General features: G+C 37.2%; 1 protein-coding gene across 1 annotated transcript in view; it reads right to left on the bottom strand.

The window, feature by feature from the left end:
- Positions 1 to 20,250, bottom strand: part of sema5bb (sema domain, seven thrombospondin repeats (type 1 and type 1-like), transmembrane domain (TM) and short cytoplasmic domain, (semaphorin) 5Bb) — a 70,196-nt gene that overhangs the window by 46,267 nt on the left and 3,679 nt on the right. The window contains exon 2 of the mRNA XM_089133737.1: positions 3,149 to 3,222. Within this exon, the coding sequence (XP_088989863.1) occupies positions 3,149 to 3,168 (20 nt within the window). The 5' untranslated portion in view covers positions 3,169 to 3,222. The remainder of the gene's footprint in view (positions 1 to 3,148; positions 3,223 to 20,250) is intronic.

Consider the following 20,250-nt stretch of genomic DNA (forward strand, 5'->3'; position numbering starts at 1 on the left):
AGATGTCCGTCTAGCGCTTGTTTGCATAGAAAACAACTGTAAGAATGATAACCGATGCATCATGAAATGCAAGCACAGTTCCCTGTATAATTCGCCTGTGAAACCACACTTGCGTAAACTATAATTATCCATTCAGTGCAACAATTTCCCTAATTCATTCTGCTTGCATGTCATGAATGAAGTCCGAGCGTAGCCTGTGATTACTGGTGTAAAGTGTCGTCAACAAAAAAGTGCCTTCAAATATGCAGATGCATAACTTAAAATGAATCTTTTGCAGAGTGCATACAAGTTTGTCTGATTCGCCGATTAAAAAAAAAAAAAAAACATGCCCTTTGACATCGCCTATAGAGAACATGTAGTTTTTGCCCATGGGAGCCCGCCCGGCCACCATCAATCCAACATTTCTTCTAAGCGCTGAAAGGGGTCACACAACCAAAACCTTTATCCCCAAAAAGAGACCCCAAATGAACTCTATCCCCATTCACGCAGCTGGAGGTCCGTGTGCTACCCTAGTTAGGGCACTAAGACGGGCCAGCAAGCGGCTTTTCCCGGCCAAGAGCCAACGCCAACCTGAGATCCACGTAACAGCTGGGAATTAGCAGTTCCACGGATATTTGTTGTATCTCTGAAAGTGTTTGCCTTTTCAGATGTGTCCTTGTTTGCTATTTTTCCCCCCAAAACCTTCCACTCCTTCACTGTCTCTGCGTGAAAGCCTTCTCTGTGAGACCAGCCAACTATCTGCCAAAGCAGAGGCTCTTTAGCACGTGAATGAAGTCCGTTGAGCTTTACAGGCGCTGTGAGCGAGCACACTTTCACTCAGCCTTGACCACGGACCCGACACCGGGCAGAATCTTAAACAGCGCCGCAACAAGACCGGCCTTTTATTGTGTCCATCCTCACGCCATTCACGTTTCACTCATTCTCTCACTCTCCCTTTCTCTGTCCATCTCTCGTTCTCTTTGTGCCGCTAACAACGCGAGGTTTGTGACAGGAGCATCTGTCTAAACAGCGTGTTACGAATTGGTGGCGATATCAAATGGAAAAAGATGGTTTAAATTAACTTCAGGAGCTTGAGACTAAAATCAGTGCTTACAGCTGTATGACATTTGCATATTTGTCCCTGAATCGTTGCACATGGAAGCCTGGCCCTGAATAATGGACGACGTGAACTTGCAGATCCATGCATTTTCATTAGCATGGTTGTTTAGTTTTTCTTTTAGCAATTAATTCTGTGCTATGAAACATCCTACAGCCACTTATTTATATTTATAGATTTTTCTCCATATAATGGACTTTACTGGGAACCAAACGGTTCGAGGTCCAAATGAGAGTTTCAGTGCAAACTGTTCAAAGGGCTTTAAACGACACCAGATGATGAATAAGGGTCTTATCAAGCTAAACGATCGCTCATTTAAAAAAAACAACAACAAAGTTTAAGTTTTATAATCTCAAATGCTCGCCTTACTCTGTTCTGTGATGCGTGTTCGTGACTCTCCCGTTCGATAGTTTATCAAAATGAACAAATCTTCTTTTTTTGTGTCATTTGGTTCATTCAACAAACGAAATGAACGAAGTGACTCGGAAAAAGATTCGTTCATTTAGATTTTTTTTTTTTAAATGAGCGATCGTTTTGCTTGATAAGACCTTTATTCGTCGTCTGGAATCGTTTAAAGCCCTTTGAATAGTTTGCCGTTTGCACTGAAACTGTCTTTTGGACCTTGGGCCGTTTGGTTCCCAGTAAAGTGCATTATATGGAGAAAAATCCTGTGAACTACTCCTTTAATGGTTATTTCCACATATACCAATAGTTAATTTCCTAACATTAAATGTTGTATAGGTTAACATTAGTTAATAAATCACATGAAGTGCCCATGAAGAATTAGTAAATTGTAAAGAATCACTTATCAAATAATCATTAACCAATATGAATAAATGCTGTAAAAAATGTATATATATATATATATATATATATATATATATATATATATATTTAAAATTTATATATATATATATATATATATATATTTAAAATTTATATTTATATATATATTTACATGAGATCAGTAAGATTGTGAAAAAATCTCTCATGCTCACCAAAGGCTGCATTTAATAAAAAACAATTGTGAAATATTATTATAAATAAAATACCCGTTTTCTATTGTAATATTTTTTAAAAATGTAATTTATTCCTGTGATCAAAGTTGAATTTTCAATATCATTACTCATGTGTCAGAAATCCTTCTAATATGATTATTTGCTGCTCAAAAAACATTTCTGATTATTATCAATGTTGAGAACAGTTGTGCTGTTTCATATTTTTATGATGCATTTTTTTCAGAATTTTTTTTGCTGAATAGAAACTTCAAAAGAATAACATTTATTTGAAATAAAAATCTTTTATAGCATTATAAATGTCTTTACTGTCACTTTTAATCCATTTAATTTAATATTACATATTTAAAAACATGAATATGATTCAATAAAAAGCAATGAACATTTAAAATGAAACTGATTTGAAATTAGACAGAATGGAACAACAAAATTCATTCTCATGACAACAAAGACTAATTTTATAACACTGAAATGACAAAATAAGACTGCAAGGACAACAAAAACTGATGAACAAATGAAATTTAACAGAATTTAAATGAACTGAAATAAGAGGGGAGACAGGCAGACAGACAGACAAAAAGAATCAAAATGCAGTGAGTCAGTGACAATATGGACAAAACGGCTAAATTCTTGCATATAGCTCCATCTATTCAGACAAACACAGACGCACTTGAAGTGGTCAATCACACACACACACACACACACAGAGGCCAGCGCCACAGGCTGAAAGAACAAAGAGAATTGGACACACAATGGGGGAGGTCTGGAGATGACGGCCAAACTGTTTATCAGAATACCTCAACAAAGACAGGGAGAGAGGGAGGGGACAGAGAGAGAGACGGAAGACGGGATGGAGCGGAAGAAATTGGAAAAGATACGGGAGGACACGAGAGGAGGGAAGACGTGGGCAAAATTGTTTCCAGGACAAAAAGAAGCACAGTGCAACAAGATGAAAAGATTCACGGGAAGTGGATAGTTTTACCACGGATGGATAGATTAGAGAAAGAAAAACAGAAAGAAAGAGTGTACTACTCACCAGGAGTAAGGTGTCAGCATGGGCTCATTCCAGAGGAGCGCATCCGATAGACTTCAGATCTGTTTAACAGAATCCTTACGAACAGACAGAGAGAGAGAGAGAGAAATCATTTTAGTCAGCCTCTCACGGATGAGTAAAGGGGGAGATGAAGGGGCTTCGGTAATGTGTGCAGTGAAGCGTTCAGCCCTGTGAAAAACAAACTGTTAACTTTCTCAATGGAGGGAGGCTGCTGGGGGCACGGCGGCTGTGCACGAGGGTGTGTGTGTGTGTGTGTGTGTGTGCGACATCTGTGACATCGAGCAGACGCAGGGAAAGAAAGGGTTAAAATTCCTCTAAGTGTTCCCAAAACCTCAGATGCGTACTTACGTATTTCAACACTGATGCTAAACCTTAAAAATGTCTGAATGTCACTGCTTTCGATACAAAACTGTTCAAACGGTACACTTTTTTTCATAAATCCACTAAAAATCTCCCAAAAAAGAGACTAAAACCACTAAGCACACCAGATCAAGCCTTCTTAAAGGAGTGGTTCACTTTTAAAAAAAACTGCTGATAATTTACTCACCCCCATGTCATCCAAGATGTCCATGTCTTTCTTTTTTCAGTTCGAAAAGAAATTAAGGATTTCCAGGATTTTCTCCATATAATGGACTTCATTGGGAACCAAACGGTTCAAGGTCCAAATGAGAGTTTCACTGCAGCTTCAAAGGGCTTTAAACGACACCAGATGATGAATAAGGGTCTTATCTAGGACCCTTCGAGTCATGACTCGAAAATAGATTCGTTCATTTTGATGAACGAGTTCGAACAGGAGAGTCACGAACGAGCATCACAAAACAGAGCAAGGCGAGCATTTGTGCTTATAAAACTTAAACTTTATTATTTATTTTTTAAATGAGTGATCTTTACGCTAGATAAGACCCTTATTCATCGTCTGGTGTCGTTTAAAGCCCTTTGAAGATGTACAGAAACTCTCATTTGGATCTTGAACCGTTCGGTTCCCATTGAAGTCCATTAAATGGAGAAAAATCCTGGAATGTTTTCATTAAAAATCTTAATTTCTTTTCGACTGAAGAAAGAAAGACGTGGGCATCTTGGATGACGTGGGGGTGAGTAAATTATCAGCAAAAGTTTTTTTTTTTGTGAACTACTCCTTTAAGATCACACAGGTGTCCTTGTAGTAGAGAGTAAACGGGTAACGTTTTGTTTTAATAAACATTAATCTTATTTAATATACACTATACACTACCATTCAAAAGTCTGGGGTCTCCAAGACTTTTTAATGTTGAGAATACAGTAAAATATTTTCTATTTGAATATATTTTTTAAAAATGTAATTTATTCCTGTGATCAAAGCTGAATTTTCACTATCAGTCTTCAGTGTCACTTCAGTGAAATCATTCTAATATCCTGATTTCTTTTTATTATTAATGTTCAAGACAGTTGTGCTGCTTCATATTTTTGTGGAAACTGCATGATAACAAAAAAACTGGATTCTTTACTGAATTGAAAGTTCAAAAGAACAGCATTTTTTTTTATCAATTTAATTAGTCATTGGTGAATATTCCTTCAATAAAAAGAAAACTCACTGACCCAAAAAGTCGTCCATCACCACCACAATAAATCCAGCATTATTTTATTTGGCCAGCAAAAATCATTGTGAATAATTAGTAAATATTTAACTGCCTTATATATCAATCTTAGATGCCATATTTATTTACATAATTTGACATGAATAAAAACAAGGCTGTCCAGTACAAAAGTCTGTTCAAATGTCTTTAAACATGACCTCAAACCTCAAAACAATACAATTACAACCTATTGAACGGACTGTACGTCTATCCCTCACATGTCAAATTACATATTCCATCTTCCCCGACTAAACAACAACAACAACAAAAAATCTGGTAAATGTTCTGCTTAATAAGCATACTTATTCTTTAAAATAAATGCCATTTGGGTTAGTATTTTGTTATTTAACGCAGTTCCACTCAGGCATTTTTAAGTGTGTGACTTCAGTGTCTTTTCGGGACTCATTAGCTGAGAACAGCACTTTGAGAAGCAGTGGTCTAGTTTCTGTGGCAACAACACCCCTCCCCCCACGACATCCCATAATACAGCTGTAATTTTCTTTTCAATCAATTCAAATCTGACATTTCACAGTGATACTAGTTGAAAAGAGATCAAGAAACATGTTCAATCCCCTCTATCATTATCCCGGTCCCCTCCATCTCCAGGCCCCCATCACACACAAAAACACAATACGCGACGGGGCGGATGATTTAAAATTCATATTTTGTACGACTTCCTCTTGAGACCAACCAATTCACTCACTCACTCACTCATAGCTCCATTCAATTGAGTCGTTTAATTCAGCAAACTGAAATTACAAGTTCATTCATTTATTCTCTGAGGTGAATGGGGGAAAGGACGATGTTTTATGCAGGAGTTGCGCTGGATCCACATCATAAAAAGTCAACAAAGTCAATAGATCTCTCATATCTTATCCAGCATTCTGTACCAGCAAAATCACAACTTTCTGTTTCACTGATTTAACCAGAATGTCAACAAGCTTGAACATAATTATTTGCAGCTGGACAGCATGGCTTTGCTCGTTCACCAGATTTAACCAGCACCAATCACTACTTATCCCCAAACCTACCAGAATGGACCAGCATAAACCAACCAAACTTCTAAACCAACAAATCACAATAGCTGACGACCAGTAAGAACCTGTTGCTTTAGCTTGACCAGAAAGATCATGTTCTTTTTGCTGTTGGACAGAATGGCTTTGCTTGTCCACCTAGACCAGGGGTCGGGAACCTATGGCTCGCGAGCCATATATGGCTCTTTTCAGGATTTTATATGGCTCTCCCAATTTTCAAATGCTGACTGAAAAAGTCTCTCAAAAAGTAAAATATTAAGAGACAATTTGAGATGCACCATGCAGCACTTGTTAATCACTTGTTTATGATGCCCGTTTCTCAATCTGTGTGGTGTCATAACACCGGACGAGAAGCGTGTTAGGACAGAAGTATCGCACACCGGACGAGAAGCGCGCGCCGCGTCTAAAGAGGTATTGAACACCGGACGCGCAAGTTTATGGCCGGCAATATTGTAATGTTTAAACTAAAGACATTATGGAATTAAGATAATGTCTGTACTATGTTATAATTGTACTGTACAATTAAATACAATCGTTGAAGTCTGCAGAACACTTTACCTCAGCAATTCTCAGTTAAGCAGCTGATTTCTGAAAATGAATGTAAAAGTAAATATAAATTGCAGCACACAGTGAAGTCAGAAGTCCTACATTAACGACGGTTTGATACAAATAAAAGTACATTTTATATAAAACTATGTAAATGGCGCTCTGTGGCAAAGCAGGATTTCGAACAAGGTTCTGCTGAGCCGTTGCTGGGCGCCGCGGACAGACACTGAATGTGCCGCCGGTCACCACTCCTAGGGGGCTGTTAACACCTGGCCACTTCATGCGTTTTCTCAGATCGGATAGCTATCTGATTTATCAAAACGATTCCATTTACACGCTGGTCACATAAATGTGTTTTTGCAAAACGGATATAAATCCGATCTTCAATTCACGCGCTATGCAGATTTAATGAAGTGCGCGTCACCGAAAGCAACCGATATGAGCCGAAATTTGATCTTTGGCTAATTTCAAAAAAAGCAAAGACAGCAATAAAGAGAGCGGCAACAGTCCTGGTAAGATCATTTCTTTTCTTTAGACTACTTTTATGGTAGTGTTAATCGTCTGCATCTTACTTTCACTTTGATTTGCGATGCGGCGCGTTGGCTTGGCGTTCAGCTGCTCATCTGAGGTAATGCGTGTCGCAGTAGCGTCGTCATATCTGACTAAAATAGCATGACATATAGCCTATAATACGCTCTCACACGTTTATTTCTTAGCATTTTTGGGAGGAGTAAAATTTACATGTGGTTTCAACAACCAGATGCATTTTTACACATGTCCAGTTTCGTCTGGAATGCGGCCCAGACCACCTCCTGAAGTGGTTTGAGCGATCGGATTCAAATCCGTCTCAAATGCGTTTCGGGGGGGATTTACACCTGGTCTTTTCACGATCGGATCGCTATCCGATCTCAGAAAACGCTTGAAGTGGCCAGGTGTAAACGGCGGAGTCATATAGGGAATAAAGTGTTTGAATTTTAAATGAGGCGCTGCGCTTCTCGTCCAGTGTGCTAAGAAACCAGCATGTCAGTGAACAAAATATCAGAAATCCCAAGTCTCCCGGAAGCATATTGAGCGTCTCCGGTCTCCCTGATGCCCGAAAATTAGTTAACATCTCCCGGAATAGAGCGACATAGAACATGCTGCGCGCATAACACGCGCGTATGTTATGTGTCTCGCGAAAGCTAGTCAGCCCCACCCCACACACAATTATTTTTTATTTTTTATTTTTTTTGTGGAAAAAAGTGTTGTTGTAACGTTATATAACTACCAGAACTGCTACTAGTGCAAGTCGTATATTACTACTGTTGTTATAGGCCTATTACTGTTGTAAATTTGTCTAATATACGAGTGTAAACTTTGCTCTGGCTCTTTTGAAAAAAATCTCAATTTTGTTTAGTTTTTTTGGCTCTTCTTGGTAAAAAGGTTCCCGACCCCTGACCTAGACCAGCATCAAACCAGTACTTAACTCTAAACCAGAATAAACCAGCTCCAGATTAGTACTAACCAGCTTAAACCAACCACCAAAGTTCTCAACCAGCAAAATCACATTAACCAGCAAGAACATTCTGCTTTGCTCATTTAACTAGAAAGTCAACAAACTTGACGAGGACAATAATGTTTAGCTGTGCGAGCGCATGGCTTTGGTCGTCCACCAGCTTGACTAGCACTAACCAGTGCCAATCCAGTATTAACCCTATAAACCAGAATGGGCCAGCATAAAACAACGACCAAACTTCTAAACCAGCAAAATCACAACAGCTTAACTACTTAACCAGCAAGAACCAGTTGCTAAATCTTGACAATAAGTTTTTTTAAATTATTTATTTTTTGCTGGCTTTTCTTGTCCACCAGCTAGACCAGCACCAAACCGGTCCATTACTACTCAACTCGTATCCAGAATAACCCAGCTCCAAACACTAACCAACATAAACCATCCACCTTAACCAGCAAGAACCTTCTGCTTCACTGATTTAACCAGAAAGTCAACCAGCTTGACGAGGAACCCCATGCTGTTCTGTTGTGGGACAGTGTAGCTTTGCTCATCCTCCAGCCTGACCAGCACTAACCAGACATAACCAACACCAAACTAGTAGGGATGGGCAACAATTAATCACGATTAATTGCATCCAAAATAAAATTTTGTGTTTACATAATAAGAAATTAAGAAAAATGTGTTATTGATATATCAAATATTTATATTTATATATAATATTAATTGTGAATAAATATATATAAAATATATACATGCACATATTTCTTAAATATATACATGCATGTGTGGGTATTTATATATAAACCACCAAAACCACAATAACTTACAAACCAGCAAGAACCTGTTGCTTTAGTTTAATCAATCATGATAGTTGATCATTTTCACATGTTCTATTTCTCTAGTGAACGAAATCAATAGGCTGGTTAGCACCAGTTAGATAAGCATCAGACCAGTATTAACCAACCTGAACTAGTGTCAAAACAACACTAACCAGCATCAACCATTTACAAATCATCAGCACTAACCCGAATCAGCATAAATCACCCTGAACCTGCATGGAAATACATGCTGTTCTATATGAAATAATACACTCTAAAAAATGCAGGGTTGTTTCAACCCAGATTTGGGTCAAATATGGACAAACCCAAATGTTGGGTTTAAAATGTAATTTAAATTTTTAACCCAACTTCAACTTTCACTTAACTGTACATTTTTTAATTACATTTTTAACCCAACATTTGGGTTTGTCCATATTTGACCCAAATCTGGGTTGAAACAACCCAGCATTTTTGAGTGTATGATGAAACAAAAATCAATAGAACAGAATAAAATACTGTAGAATAGAATAGAATAGAATACTGTAGAATAGAATACTGTAGAATAGAATAGAATAGAGAAACAAAAATACATCAATAGAATAGAGAAACAAAGATACATACAGAATGGCCAACTAATTCATCAAATCAAATCCCAAAGAAGAGGAAAACTATTAAAACGAAAGAGTTGTACAGTATGTTAGCGTTCAGAATCAAGGTAGTCTGGTGTTAATTAGTCGTTGCTCCGCCGCTCACGGGTGTGTTCCCTCTCGAGGGCTTCACTATGAACATGTCATGTCTGAACAGATGCCAGTATCTTAAGTCATGCTAGAGCAGTGGATGAAGAAACACAAAACAGATTTAGCCAACATGATCTCATTGTGAAATGCATGACTTATACTGTAATCATCTCAGTTGAGCACACATTTTTAGACACTTTTTTTTTTTTCATTTCTCCCACTGATTTAACTTAATTCTTACCAATCATTCTTTATAAACACATGCCATATGCTGGATATGGGCCATCTTCTCTGCAGGCACTGAATGTGGGTGTTTGTGAAAGAAAGTTGGATTGAGATAGATGGGGAAATGAGGTAAAATATTTGGGACGCAAAGTCAAACTCAAAATGAATTCAAAATAAAAAGATTATTTCTGTCAAATAAAGTCGCAGTGTTTGAGCACACAGTTTTTCAAGGACAAGAGTACTGAGGTCTTTTGGTTTATGTATTTCGGGTTATTTTAGCTCATTTTATGTGCACCTCACAGGGCTGGCTGTTCATTTCCGAGCTCCTGTGGTTCATCTGATGGCTGCAAACACAAGAAGTCCACAAGGCGGCACGGCATCAGGGGACCGCTTAGTTTAGTCCATCTTCTCTTTAATAAACACCCATATGCAAGGTGAAAATAAATACACATAACTCAATTGAAATAACTTGCGTTCAAGACAACAATGAGATCAGCAAGTGAAGACTTTTGTTGAAGTTTCATGCTTAGATGTGTTTGCATTTCTCAACCAGAGGTTCAGAGATCAATAAAAAACAGAGATCTCAATATGCATTAACTTGACGTTTTATATTATTAGAAATCATTCTCAAAACCAACTACAACAATATCAGAGTATTTAGCCTACTGCAATTTAGACTGATTTAAAGCATCTCTTGTAGGAATTAAGAAATAATGCAGGTTTGTTTGTAATTGGACAACGCATTCTCACCCCAAGGCGTCACCTTTGACCATGCTTCAATATTTGACGTTTTAGGCCCCTTTTAGCGTCACTTACATGACGCGATCCTACGGCGTCATCTTACTGACGCTAAAGGAAAGCGTCTGTTAGAGGACGCGGTTAGGTTTAGGTGTGGGGTGGGGGTAGGGTACACGCGATCCCAAGGCGTCATCTAACTGACGCTAAAGGGCGCCTAAAGCGTCAGATATTGAAGCATGTCCAAATGCTTCCCAAGGCGTCAGTTAGGTGACGCCTTGGGAGTGAGAATGGGCTGAATTGGATGGGAGGATGGGATATGTTCTGTTAAAAAAAGGATGTGTATATTCTATCTATCTTATAGTAATTGTTTTTGCGAAGCTATCATTCAACAAAAAAAATTTTTGAACGAGAAATCATTCTCAAATTGGTATTTTTGTCTTGTTTTCTCATCAAAACATAAAAAAGAGAAACAATTAATTGAGATCCATTGCATAAAAAAGGTTTTGCTAATAATAAATGCAAAAATACAATATTGCAAAATGAAATATTGCCTAAAAATGCAAAATGAAAATATTTTAAATAAATGCAAATCAAGATTAAACACTTGATAAAAAAAGACTGAACAAATAGGTATTTGTTTGTCTGACCATTAACCAACATCTTAGAACTATGAACAATTGTTGTTGAATTATTGAAATATTACCTCTTTTATTAGGGGAACTTCAAGTAGGTCAAAAGGGATTCCCAAACTTGTGTCTGCCAAACCCAGACATAAAATATTGTTTTTAGATTAGTTTTTAGAAAATATACCTACTATTAATTTTCTCACCAAAATGCATAAATACAACAACATTTAGTAGTATGAAACTAGAAAAAGATAATACTGACAAGACTAAAATACAGTTTTTGCAGTGCATTGATTTTATAATTCTATAATCTAAATCTAAATTTGCATCTATATTTATTTCCCCTTTAGTGAAACATCCCAAATAAAGTAAAAAAAACTGTGATCTCCTTTAAGTCTCCTGTGAGCGAGTAACTGCTGAGCAATAAAATCATACTCCAGGGAGCGACCAAAACAAAAACAGGAGGAGAGAGTGAATGATGGTGCGATTTAGAGAATCCTTCAAGCCTCAGGTGGGATTCAGTCAGGTCTGATCTCTCTGCCAGAGAGGAAAAAAACTCTCCTGAGACACAGAGATGTTCAGTAACTACAACACAGCCTATGATTCCTCAGAGGTGGAGAGAAAGAGACATGAGAGAGGAAAAAGATAAGAGAAAATAACGAGAATGAAGATTCCCCTGTCAGACAAACAGAAATAGTTGAGCATTAATATAATAATTCACTTTAGGTCTCTTTAAAAAAAAAAACTTTGCTGATAATTTACTCACCCCCATGTCATCCAAGATGTCCACGTCTTTCTTTCTTCAGTCGAAAAGAAATTAAGGTTTTTGATGAAAACATTCCAGGATTTTCTCCATACAGTATAATGGACTTCAATGGGGTCCAAACGGTTCAAGGTCCAAATGAGAGTATCAGTGCAGCTTCAAATGGCTTTAAACGACACCAGATGATGAATAAGGGTCTTATCTAGCGAAAGAATCGGTCATTTAAAAATTAAATACAAAAGTTTAAGTTTTATAAGCACAAATGCTCGACTTGCTCTGTTCTGTGATGTGCGTTCGTGACTCTCGTGTTCGAACTCATTCATCAAAATGAACAAATCTTTTTTTGAGTCATGACTCGAAGGATCCTAGATACGACCCTTATTCATCGTCTGGTGTCGTTTAAAGCCCTTTGAAGCTGCACTGAAACTCTCATTTGGACCTTGAACCGTTTGGTTCCCATTGAAGTCCATTATATGGAGAAAATCATGGAATGTTTGCATCAAAAACCTTAATTTCTTTTCGACTGAAGAAAGAAAGACATGGACATCTTGGATGACATGGGGGTGAGTAAATTATCGCATGTCTTTGGTGTGAGAGACCCAGGTTCGAATCCACTGTGAGACACCAATGTGTCCCTGAGCAAGACACTCAACGCCTAGTAGTTGCTCCAGAGGTGTGCGACCTCTGACATATATAGCAATTGTAAGTGGCTTTGGATAAAAGCGTCAGCTAAATGAATAAATGTAAATGTATACCAGATGATGTAAAGCGAAAGAAATTAGACGAGGAAGAAGACGATGGGTCAGAGATTTATTTGCGTTCTAAACTACCTAGAACAATATCCAAGGCTGCATCGAAAGATAACTTCACGTCTGCTGCCATGTTGGATCCATAGGTATAAACAAACCGCTTCAGTGTGTAGCATAGGCATCATCATCGTCTTCCAACTTTGAAATGTGTGTTCAATGTCAGAATGTCTGGTTTTTGTTTTGGTCCGTGTGATCTGCCAGTTTATCCAATAGTAATTGGACACCTTGGGTAGCCAGATGGACCGAAAACACGGTGTATTGCACCCATGGAAGCCAGAAAATTAACTGGGTAGATTGCAGTGGCTCTCAAACTTTGTGTCAAAACCTGTCTGTCGTCCGCTAAAGAGATGCTTTTCTATGACGAGTAACTTGCTTGTTTAGACGGTGTTGAAGTCAATTTTCTGAAAAAGAAAGATTCAATTCAGTACCGCTTTATAAACGCAGAGCGCCAACCGCTATATGCACTTAAACGCCACTACAACAGCTGTTTTCTGTTTATTTATTCTGCTGATCTAATCAAATTATTATTTTATCATCCAATTAAGAAATTTGTCAAAGAAATAATCTACATATTAATCGATTATTAAAATAATCGTTAGTGTCAGCCCTGCACCAATGTTCTTGCATTACTTGCAACTAAGTGACAGAGTGAAATGTCAGTCCTGAAACCAGATGGCTGATGGGAGAAAAGAGCACAAGGCCCAGCCTGACCTGTCGGACACGACAAACACGACAGCAATTACCCGCACACACAGATCATACCCCGCATCTCAGGAAGAAGTCAACGGCCCCTTCCATCAGAGCACAGGAGACTAATAGCTCTGCTGTTCTGACATTTTCTTAACCTTTAAAGCCATCAGCGAGAGCACCATTCATCTTCCTTTGCAACGCTCCAAAAACAGACAAAACAGTGGGACGCCCCAGTAAGAAAGAGTTATGTTAAACCGATTTGAGCAGGATTGAGACAAATGTGGACTGGGAAGGTGAACGTGCGGTGAAGAGCAAGCAAAAGAACCTCAGTTGTGCAGATACTATTCATTCAGAGCGATTTGGGGTGCACTAATAGTAGGGACCGTCCCCTCCTGGGGCGAGCTGGGGTTAAGTGCCTTAATTAAGAGCATTACAATGATTGGACTCTACTGTTGATGGGTCACACGACCTAGGATCGAACTTGTTCGTCATAAATGAAGCTCTGTTTTTCCTCCCAATGAAAACAGATGCAGAGTTTTACTGCCCTCGCTCACACTAAACTTAGTGTTCTTATGCACATATAGGACACTTTGTCACATTTGGAAGGGGAAAAAATGACCTGGAAGTATGATTCACTTCTTATTTAAAAGACGTTCGCCCAAAGTAAAAATTCTGTCATGATTTATGCACCCTCATGTCGTTCAAAGTTCATATGACTTTCATTGGAGATGCTCTGAAGAACATTTACATGACTCTTTTCCATGTACAATGAAAACATACCGTGACCAGGGGTTGTTAAGCACCAGGGAAGTATCATAAAAAAGTCCATATAACATGAGCTCTATATTTTAAGTCTTTTAAAGTAGATTTGTAAAGTAAACTGAATTTACAATAAATAATTCAATAATTTTGTGTAGACAAGATATGCAATTAGCAGATGTGACATATTTAGTTATTAACAAAAATAGGGAAAAAAGCATTTCCATTACTTGAAATGCAATAAACGCTAACTGAAGTAAAATAAAATATTTTTAAAAGATATTTCAGCTATAATTTCCACATTTCTCATTTTCATTTTGTTTAACTAAATACTGAAATAAATTAAAACGAAAAAATGTATTATAATAGACATTTAAAACAAAACTAATAAATATGACAAAAACACACAACAGAGTTACTAAAACTTACAATACAATTAAAATAAATCAGAAAATTCAAAATATTCAAAATATTAACAAAATCGACAGAATAAATGAAAATGATGCCAGAATAATCATGTAACGATAAAACATTAATTTAAATCAGTGAATTCAATGTGCAAGAAATTATTAATCAACTATTTATTTCACATGGCTAGTAAACACACAACTCATCTCTGTGGCTTCCTCACACACCACCACAATGTCAAACAACTCACAAATTGATATGGGAGTACCTACGGCAAAAGTGTGAATCTCAACCACAGAGTCGAAACAAGTTTCACTGCAATTCACACTCTGACAGCAGCCGATAACATCTGTAAGGAGTGCATTAAACACGGTTAGAGTTAAACAATAGCTCTACAACACTCACAGTGCAAATCAAGTACCCAATAAGGCAATATATAAAGCTCGATGAGGCAAATATTAAGCCAGGGTGTTGTCGATGGTTGCCAGAAGGTGCTTTAAATACTTCAGTATATTTCCAGGGAGTTGCTAGGGTGTTCTGGTTGGTTGGTTATAGGGCATTTATGGTATTCTGGTCATGGCTTGTTTACATAGTCCACTTCAATATACATGTGGGAATTTTTTTTAATTTACCTGGTGGATGATAAAATTTGTGATGGGCTGTTCACACCTGCAACTATAACAATAACACATTCAAATTCTATGGGAAAAGAGATGTCACAACTATACCAACAATGAGAACGAGGAATGATATTGCTGGAATCACTTTTAGAGCATTTTTTCCATCTGATTAACCGTAAAAACATTGACAGCCAATCAGAATCCACCTGACAATATAGAGCTCAAACATTTAGAGTGGCAGACGGCAAAACTGCAGCGCGTGGTTATAATAAACTGAATATTGTTGACTGTTGGTATTGACTATTGACGCTAATGTACTTGTCGTTATAAATATCATTATAGTTATTGTTCTTGGTGTGAACAGGCCTCGTGTCAGACAATTTGATATGTCCATCATAGCACTAATAATCTGGGACTTTAACCCTTTAGAGTTAAGTTTAAAGGGTTAGTTCACCCAAAAATACATACTCACCCTCATGAATTTCCAAACCCGTAAGACTTTCGTTCATCTTCGGAACACAAATGAAGATCTTTTTGATGAAATCTGAGAGATTTCAGTCCCTCCATTGACAATCTATATGCAAATACCACTTTCAAGCCCCAGAAAGGTAGTAAAGACATCCTTAAAGTAATCCATGTGATCCATCTTTCATTTTATGTAGTGATACGAGTCGCAAAAAATATTTCCAACATCTCCAACGTGCGTTCAGGAATCTCTCAGATTTCATCAAAAAGATCTTCGTTTGTGTTTTGAAGATGAACGAAAGTCTTACGGATTTGGAACGACATTAGGTTAAGTAAATTTTTCGGTGAACTAACCCTTTAAGGGTTTGATAAAACTCTGCCTTAGCAAACGTAATTGACCCTTCACAGGAAGCTTGATTGACAGGTGATCTGACCAATCATACTTCGCCATCCGCCATTTTGTCCGACAAAGCAGTCAGCAGAGTTAGTAAATTAACATGGGAGGATTTTAACTTGAAAAACTGAGTGTACTGATGCCTTTCTGCGGTTAAAAAACACCATGTTCATTCATGTTTATTTGATGCTATAAATGAACTAGAAGGAAGAGATGATCAGATCACAAGCAGCTTTAACTGATGCTCTACAGCGGTCTGTCACGACACATTAAAGAGCCACAAAACGGGATTTATTGTTTAAATTTCTTTTAAAAAATGACCAAATTTGAAAGGTGAGACTTTGTTTAATGTTTAATATTAAAAGTAACAGAAAAGTAACCTCGTCTGTCCTGTCTGTCAGCGTGTTGACAGTCTGCAATGTATTTTTAACTGCGTGAGAACATGGCGTGTGTGAGAGCAGCGTAGCTTGTCTTTGCGAACGGTCAATTAATAATTCCCCTTAATGTTCTAAAATAAATAGTTATTTTATTTACTTTTTAGCTACTCAAAGAGTGTAAATATAAAGTAGTATAACTTGAAAATTAATGTTTACATAATACTGTACAGGAAACGATTCACATGCATATGGAAAGTGCAAAAAGCAAGCAGGTCCCCCCAAAATTTAATATGCAATATACATTTTTAGTATTTCCCATTAGAGGCTTGTCAAGCAGTAGCTTAAAAAAAACCCTCCACACTAACCAACAGGATTGACGGATATGGAGAATGAAAGCATGCCTTACAAAAACACTTTCCTCTTGAAAAAGACCTGCTTGTTTGACTAACCCAGCCTCGAGGTGCACAGACCCCCTTAAAACACAACACACCCCACCTCGGCCAGAGGCATCAATGACTCTCTTGTGCCGGACAGAGCGCGTCACTGTGCGGCCGAGGGCCTTGGGAACAGCAATATTTGCTTTAATATTTAAAACATTTAGCTTGACCCATTTCACACAAGCTTGGCAGTGTCTCGTTGCAGAGCCTCTGTGGTTTTCTCCAATCAGCTTCTCACAAACGACCCTAAACAACACAGCTCCTCCGACCCAATTCATCCATTCATCACCTCAACCACCGATTTGGAAAACACACAGTTCCTCATCACAGGTGTGGGTCTCCATCCAGTCCGTCTTTCCTCCATCCTCCTTCCACTTCCCGACCACAAGCGATGCGGGCTGAAGTGGAGAACAGTGGCGCTAGTATAGGGTGATGTGTTTTCGGTCTAACCTGAGGTTTAGAGCTCAGCTAGTGGTTTAGATTACTGTAAAAGAGTCCTGAGGTTTAAGCTGAGGTTGGAAGAAAGACGAGCAGGTGAAGAGGAAGAGAAGCGAGAGGCTATATTAGACACTATACACATACTTATTCTGTGGAATTATTATTAGCTGTGATCCTAATTTTTATTTATTACAAATGTTATATCAATGCCTTCGATAAAAAGTTTTGTCTATCTATTTTTGTTTTGTTTTTTTTATTATTTTGAGGGTATTTTTAATTTAATTACTTCAAAAAGTACCATATTTTCTATGTAAATTATGCTTATTTTTCATTTCTTTAATTTTTTTAACTACACTAAAATATCATTCCAATAAGTTCTTAGAGCTAAAACATAAAGATGAAGTGACTTTGCTGTCACCTGGTGTCTTATTTTGGCTTATTTTAGAATGCTCTAAATTACAGTTTTTCCCATTCATTTCTATGGGTGCCCATTTTTGACCCAAATACAAGATTAAGGAGGGTTTTTTTCACCCACTTAACATTGTAGAATTGAGTAAAAAAAAATAGTGTTTTAAAAATAAATCAAAACTATTTTGCCCACATTTGTCCAGAATACGGTTTTAGGGTTAAATTGATTTATACTTTAATCTTTTTTGAAGCTCAACAGCCCTTGACAGTCACCAAAAAGTTTTATATTTTAAATGAAATCTTACCAAAAGTATTTTGTCTTGTTCTATGCAGACATTTTCACATGTTTTAGGCTCAGGCCTCAATTAATGGTGGAATTACTCTATTTTTCCCCCCATTGTAATCAACAAAAATTGCCATTTCTAGGATGAGCAAGGTCTAATTTGGTTCAGGCTTCACTGACTTGATTAACCTGACCTCAACGCCACGCCGCGGTGAACTTGACCTTTACTGTGGCAGCTTCACTTAAACCCAATCATGCACTACTTTATATTAAAAACACACCTATGTTACACACACACACACACGACTGTTCAACGCAGAGATAAGTCTAGTAAAACTCACAAATCTTGTACAATTCCTTGTCCAAAAATAATAATAATTTTAGTTTTGTAACCTATTTATAAGTTGCTCATTTCAAACATTTAAGCATTTAAGATCATGAGAAACACAAAATTGTAAGTGCACTCCAGCGGTTTCTTTTTTCCTAAACTAAAGTTTCTTGATAATAGCTGAACAAGTGAATGAATAATACATTCTGATTGCACTGATCACATTTTATATCCTATTTTGAGTCCCATGCATAATCTCTACATTGTTCCGCATGAATATGTATGCATATTTCTGTAGGGGGAGCATATTCATTAACTTTAGAAGTTTTAGTGTAAACCAAAAAAATGACTTAGCACAGAGGCATTGACTGACTACTGATCACGTTCGTGTATAGGTACACTGCAAAAATTAAAATCAATTATATTGTTTTTAAGAAAAATTCCCTAAATGTCCTTCACTTCAGAAGCTACCAATCTATAAAGCATTTTTAAGAGAATGTATATTGAATATCTTATTTTGACAAATCATTTTTTTTTAATGATATTACAGCCCTTTTCCACACAATGACGGATACAAGTGACAGGGCATGTCATGATGGCAAAACGAACTATAACAGTATCATGAAAGACTTTTATATTTATACATACAGAACTAGTCCTGCCTGTCCAAGTGAGGTCAAGAGAGAAATGTACGTGGTTTATGAGTAGAAATTATACTTTTATATTGCTTTTTTGTTATATTTGGATATTGACAGCACCAAAAATATTGGGCTTTCGCATGTTTTAAGCATAAACTTAAACATTTTTTTTTTTAATTACTGCCATTTTTCTAGAAATGAGCATTAAGGCGTACAGTGTGAATAGCAGTATTCTGGTCTCAAAATACTGTAATGTAATTTATTTCCAAGTTAAACCTGACCAGTTTACAAAGACAAAAAACATTTCTTGAATTTTTTTTTTCCTAAATATGAATGTTTAACAACATGACCAGAAAAGAAGATTTTAGTACTGAATTTATTTATTTTATACATTTAGTTTCCCAAAATATATCTACGTGTTAAACAGCACAATGGTTTTCAACATTGATAATAATCAGAAATGTTTCTTGAGCACCAAATGTGTGACAAATGTCATGTGACACTATAAATGATATCAATACACAATATATTAAAAAAGCAAAATGTTTTTAAATAGTAAACTTATTTCACAATATTACCGTTTTTATTTATTAAATATAAGCCAGCCTTGGTGAGCATATGAGATAAAAAATAATATAATGTTAATATATACAGTTTCTAACATATACATACTTTGTTGTTATCGTTTAAGTTTAGCTTCAAGCTTAAAGTTGACTGGTCCATTTTAGTGAACTATTTGAGGTGAGGTTCAGCTTCAAAGTTTCCTGCGCAGACAATCTCAAGAGTTTGTGTGGGAGATACAGTATGGTGTTACAGTCTTTAATCATACCTTCAAATCCACACCTCATTCAAATTCAGATTCTCCTCTATTCATCTGAGAAGAGTAGAAATTCTCCTCAAGTCTTGTGTCTTGTGCCCTCAGCTCAGGTCATTTCTGATTGATTCCACATAAAACACGTGTGTCTGGGACAGCTAATGGACCGACGGCTGCTGAATGATGATTTCAATCAAGACACGTCACAGAGTTCGAATGGCTCTCTCTGAAACAACCTTGAGGTTACGAACACATTCAGAGAGCAAGTTTTCCTCCATGTCCTTGTCCAACTCTGCAAGGTTTGCATTTCTCAAATTGCTCACAGTCTCCACTTTAGTGACTTGCCGAAGCCAGACATAAGAGAAACAGAGAGCGAGGGCTGACAGAATGGGGTTGAAGGGTCATGTCGAGGAGACTAATTGAGCTGACAGAGGGAAGTCTCTACTTTGGTATCACATTTCATTGGTGACCTGTCAGAATTACCCAGACTCTAAAGGGTCATAGAGCCACTTTCTGACTGCACAAAATCTTTCTGAGTAAACTTTATAGTTTGAAAGTTCTTGCTAGTAGTGACGCTTACCTTAAAGCTACAACAATATGTCATTTTTTAACCGCTAGTGGTCG

This window comes from Pimephales promelas, chromosome 8 (assembly GCF_988280905.1).
Source record: "Pimephales promelas chromosome 8, fPimPro1.hap1.1, whole genome shotgun sequence".
In the NCBI taxonomy this organism is placed as follows: Eukaryota; Metazoa; Chordata; class Actinopteri; order Cypriniformes; family Leuciscidae; genus Pimephales; species Pimephales promelas.